At 33.3% G+C, this 2,779-nt stretch overlaps 1 protein-coding gene across 1 annotated transcript; it reads left to right on the top strand.

Annotated features, from left to right (window-relative positions):
* The first annotated feature begins 951 nt into the window (after positions 1–951).
* On the top strand, positions 952–1,974 carry LOC110035438 (urease-like). The gene is made up of 3 exons (XM_020739669.1): positions 952–1,162; positions 1,410–1,788; positions 1,860–1,974. Exons 1-3 carry the CDS (start codon positions 1,104–1,106, stop codon positions 1,971–1,973), a joined length of 552 nt encoding a protein of 183 aa, XP_020595328.1. The 5' UTR covers positions 952–1,103; the 3' UTR covers position 1,974.
* The last annotated feature ends 805 nt before the right edge of the window (positions 1,975–2,779 follow it).

The following is a 2,779-nucleotide window of genomic DNA, read 5'->3' as shown; positions in this document are numbered from 1 at the left end:
TTTAAGAGTCGTTATTGTAATCCTTTTGATTTTTTAGCAATAATATTTGCATCCCTGTCGCTATTTTGGGTTAACTCCTGTATCATGCAGCACTGTCTTTTAAGTATCTTTGTGTTTTATTTCCCTAAAAATGACAGATCTGTGCCTGCGTCCTATGAAGAGCTTGGTGCAGTTCATTTTTCATAACTTCTATGTTGTTCAAAAGTACATTTTCAGCTTGGTTGACACTTTTTTTTCCAATATTGATGATATGTTTCTTAATGCATTCTAACAATTTATTGTGAAATTAGCGATTTTTGTAACTTGTTACAATATTATGTCATATTTTCTTTGATTGTTTGAGGAAATTCATTATGAAATGACGGCATAAATATTTGTGTTGGTGTTTATTGACATTGAATTTGATGTGATTGCTGGAGTGCTTTGTTGTGTCAAACATTTTTGAATTTGGATAAATGAAACACGTTCTTAATATTATTAACTTATGAATTTTCTTAAACTATTGATTAAGTCGGTTTATTGGCCGACAGTTTCATGGTTTCACAATCTGATAGATCTAACGATTTGAGTCTTTTTGGTAAACTAGAACACAAAACTCTTGCATAACTGGTATGGTGTGAGCATGGATAAGACGAACCAGTAGAGTTGTAGGATTAAATGTTTAGGCTAAATAAAATCTAGTTTTCATGTCAAGATGGGTAATGGAATGATAACCAAATTAAGTGGTTCTTGACTGAAAAATAATATGATTTAGAGCTGAACATGTTGAAACTAACTGGCTCAAAATTATGTTAGCTTTTTGACTGATATTTCTTGTTAGGACGTGATAATAATTCAAGGTGTTGGTTCAAAAAGTTGATCTTATCTTATGCCCACATAGAATTGCTAATCAGATTAAGAAATCATGTTAAACCTTGTCTTGTTCCTGAGCTCGCAGTTGCATACAAAATAACGTACGTTTAGGAATCTAGAATGATTACCTAACATTTAATTTCCAGCCAGGGGATGCCAAGGTTGTTAAGCTTATCAGCATTGGTGGGAAGAAGGTTATCAGAGGTGGAAATGCAATTGTAGATGGTGCTATTGGTATTGTCCAGCTTGACATGGTCATGGATGTTGTTAAAGCACGGGGATTTGGAAATATAGATCAGCCTGAGGCCAGGTTTATTTAGTAGTTTTTTTTTTAACAATGCATGTTTATGATTATGTTGCCCTAATAACTGTCTAGAATCAACTGAAGGGAATGGTGATCAATTTTTAGTTTTTATCCATATGTCCCATGGAGTGATTTAAACTATTATGGTTCCGCTTGGAATCACTTAACCTTTCCATTCATTTACCACTTGTGTAAACAATTTTAAGATTTCAAAAACTTAGTTTGCACTAGGTGCTATGACGTTTTGTTGCAGTGATGGTGTCACTGGAGTTAATTCTGCCTTCACAACTGAAATATCACGTGAGAATTATGCAAACCTGTATGGACCAACTACCGGTGACAAGATACGGCTTGGTGATACTGAGTTGTATGCAGAAATTGAAAGAGACTTTGCTGTTTATGGTGATGAATGTGCATTTGGTGGTGGAAAAGTTCTACGTGATGGAATGGGACAAGCTTCAGGCTATCCATCTTCTTCCTGTCTGGAGATGGTCATCACAAATGCAGTAATCATTGATTATACTGGAATATACAAAGCAGATATTGGCATCAAGGGAGGTATTATAGTTGATATTGGAAAGGCTGGGAACCCTGATATTATGGATGGTGTACACTCGAGTATGACTGTGGGGGTACATCTCTTTTCAACTGTTAGACATGTGCTTCCTTATTGGATATTTAGCAATTTCATGGATTCTTCCAGGTGAATACAGAAGTTATTGCAGCAGAAGGCATGATTATAACTGCGGGAGGCGTAGACTGTCATGTGCACTTTATATGTCCTCAGCTTGCACAAGAGGCGATATCAAGTGGTTAGTTTTTTTAATTCGTTTTGATTGTTTATCAATTGTAAGCACTTTAAATTAATGCTAGTTGACTATGCCTTTTCTGCCTTGTATTCTTATCAAAAGTTCTTTACTTGCTCTTAGCTGCATATTAGGAAGCAGCTTTGGTAATTTCACGCACTCCATAATTGTTGGGTGTTTATGCTATTACTTGAATTTTATAACCTTACTATGTTGTTTTCATTTGAGTTATCCAAATGCTTTTTACCATGACGTTGCTAGATGTGAACAATTTAAAAGTGCAATATAGCTAATAAATAGTCTGATGCGTCAGGAATATTAGTAGGAGAATGTTCATTGGCCTCAACTCTAAAATGCTCAATTATTTTGTTACAACATTTGAAATTCTTAATACATATCAAATTAGCCTTGGACATAATAAAAAAATTTTCTTTAATACGATAAATCACTCTCAAGTGATTCATTTTAATACTCTAATGCTTATAATTATTTATTTCCATCCAAAATAAAACCAAAATATATAAATCAGAATGATAATTTTGATGTTACATTTGACAGAACCCTTTATATTATCCATCCACTTTTGAAATTTTGATAGTAATTAAATTTAGGGTTAGAATTTGATCCTTTGAAAGTGTTATCCAAACAAATCTAGTTTTACCACAATAGTCTTATTCACAAATACATGATTAACAGTTTCAATGTGCTTGCAATATTGGTATTTAGAAGGTAGATAAAAGCCTTTGTTCCATAATAGAGTATCATTAAACATAAATTTATGGATGATCTAATATAATAAAGAACAAGAGTAGGGATC

This window comes from Phalaenopsis equestris, unplaced genomic scaffold, assembly GCF_001263595.1.
Source record: "Phalaenopsis equestris unplaced genomic scaffold, ASM126359v1 Scaffold197722, whole genome shotgun sequence".
Lineage (NCBI taxonomy): Eukaryota > Viridiplantae > Streptophyta > Magnoliopsida > Asparagales > Orchidaceae > Phalaenopsis > Phalaenopsis equestris.
The sequence above is the reverse complement of the archived record's forward strand: the minus strand, read 5'-3'. Positions and strand labels throughout refer to the sequence as shown.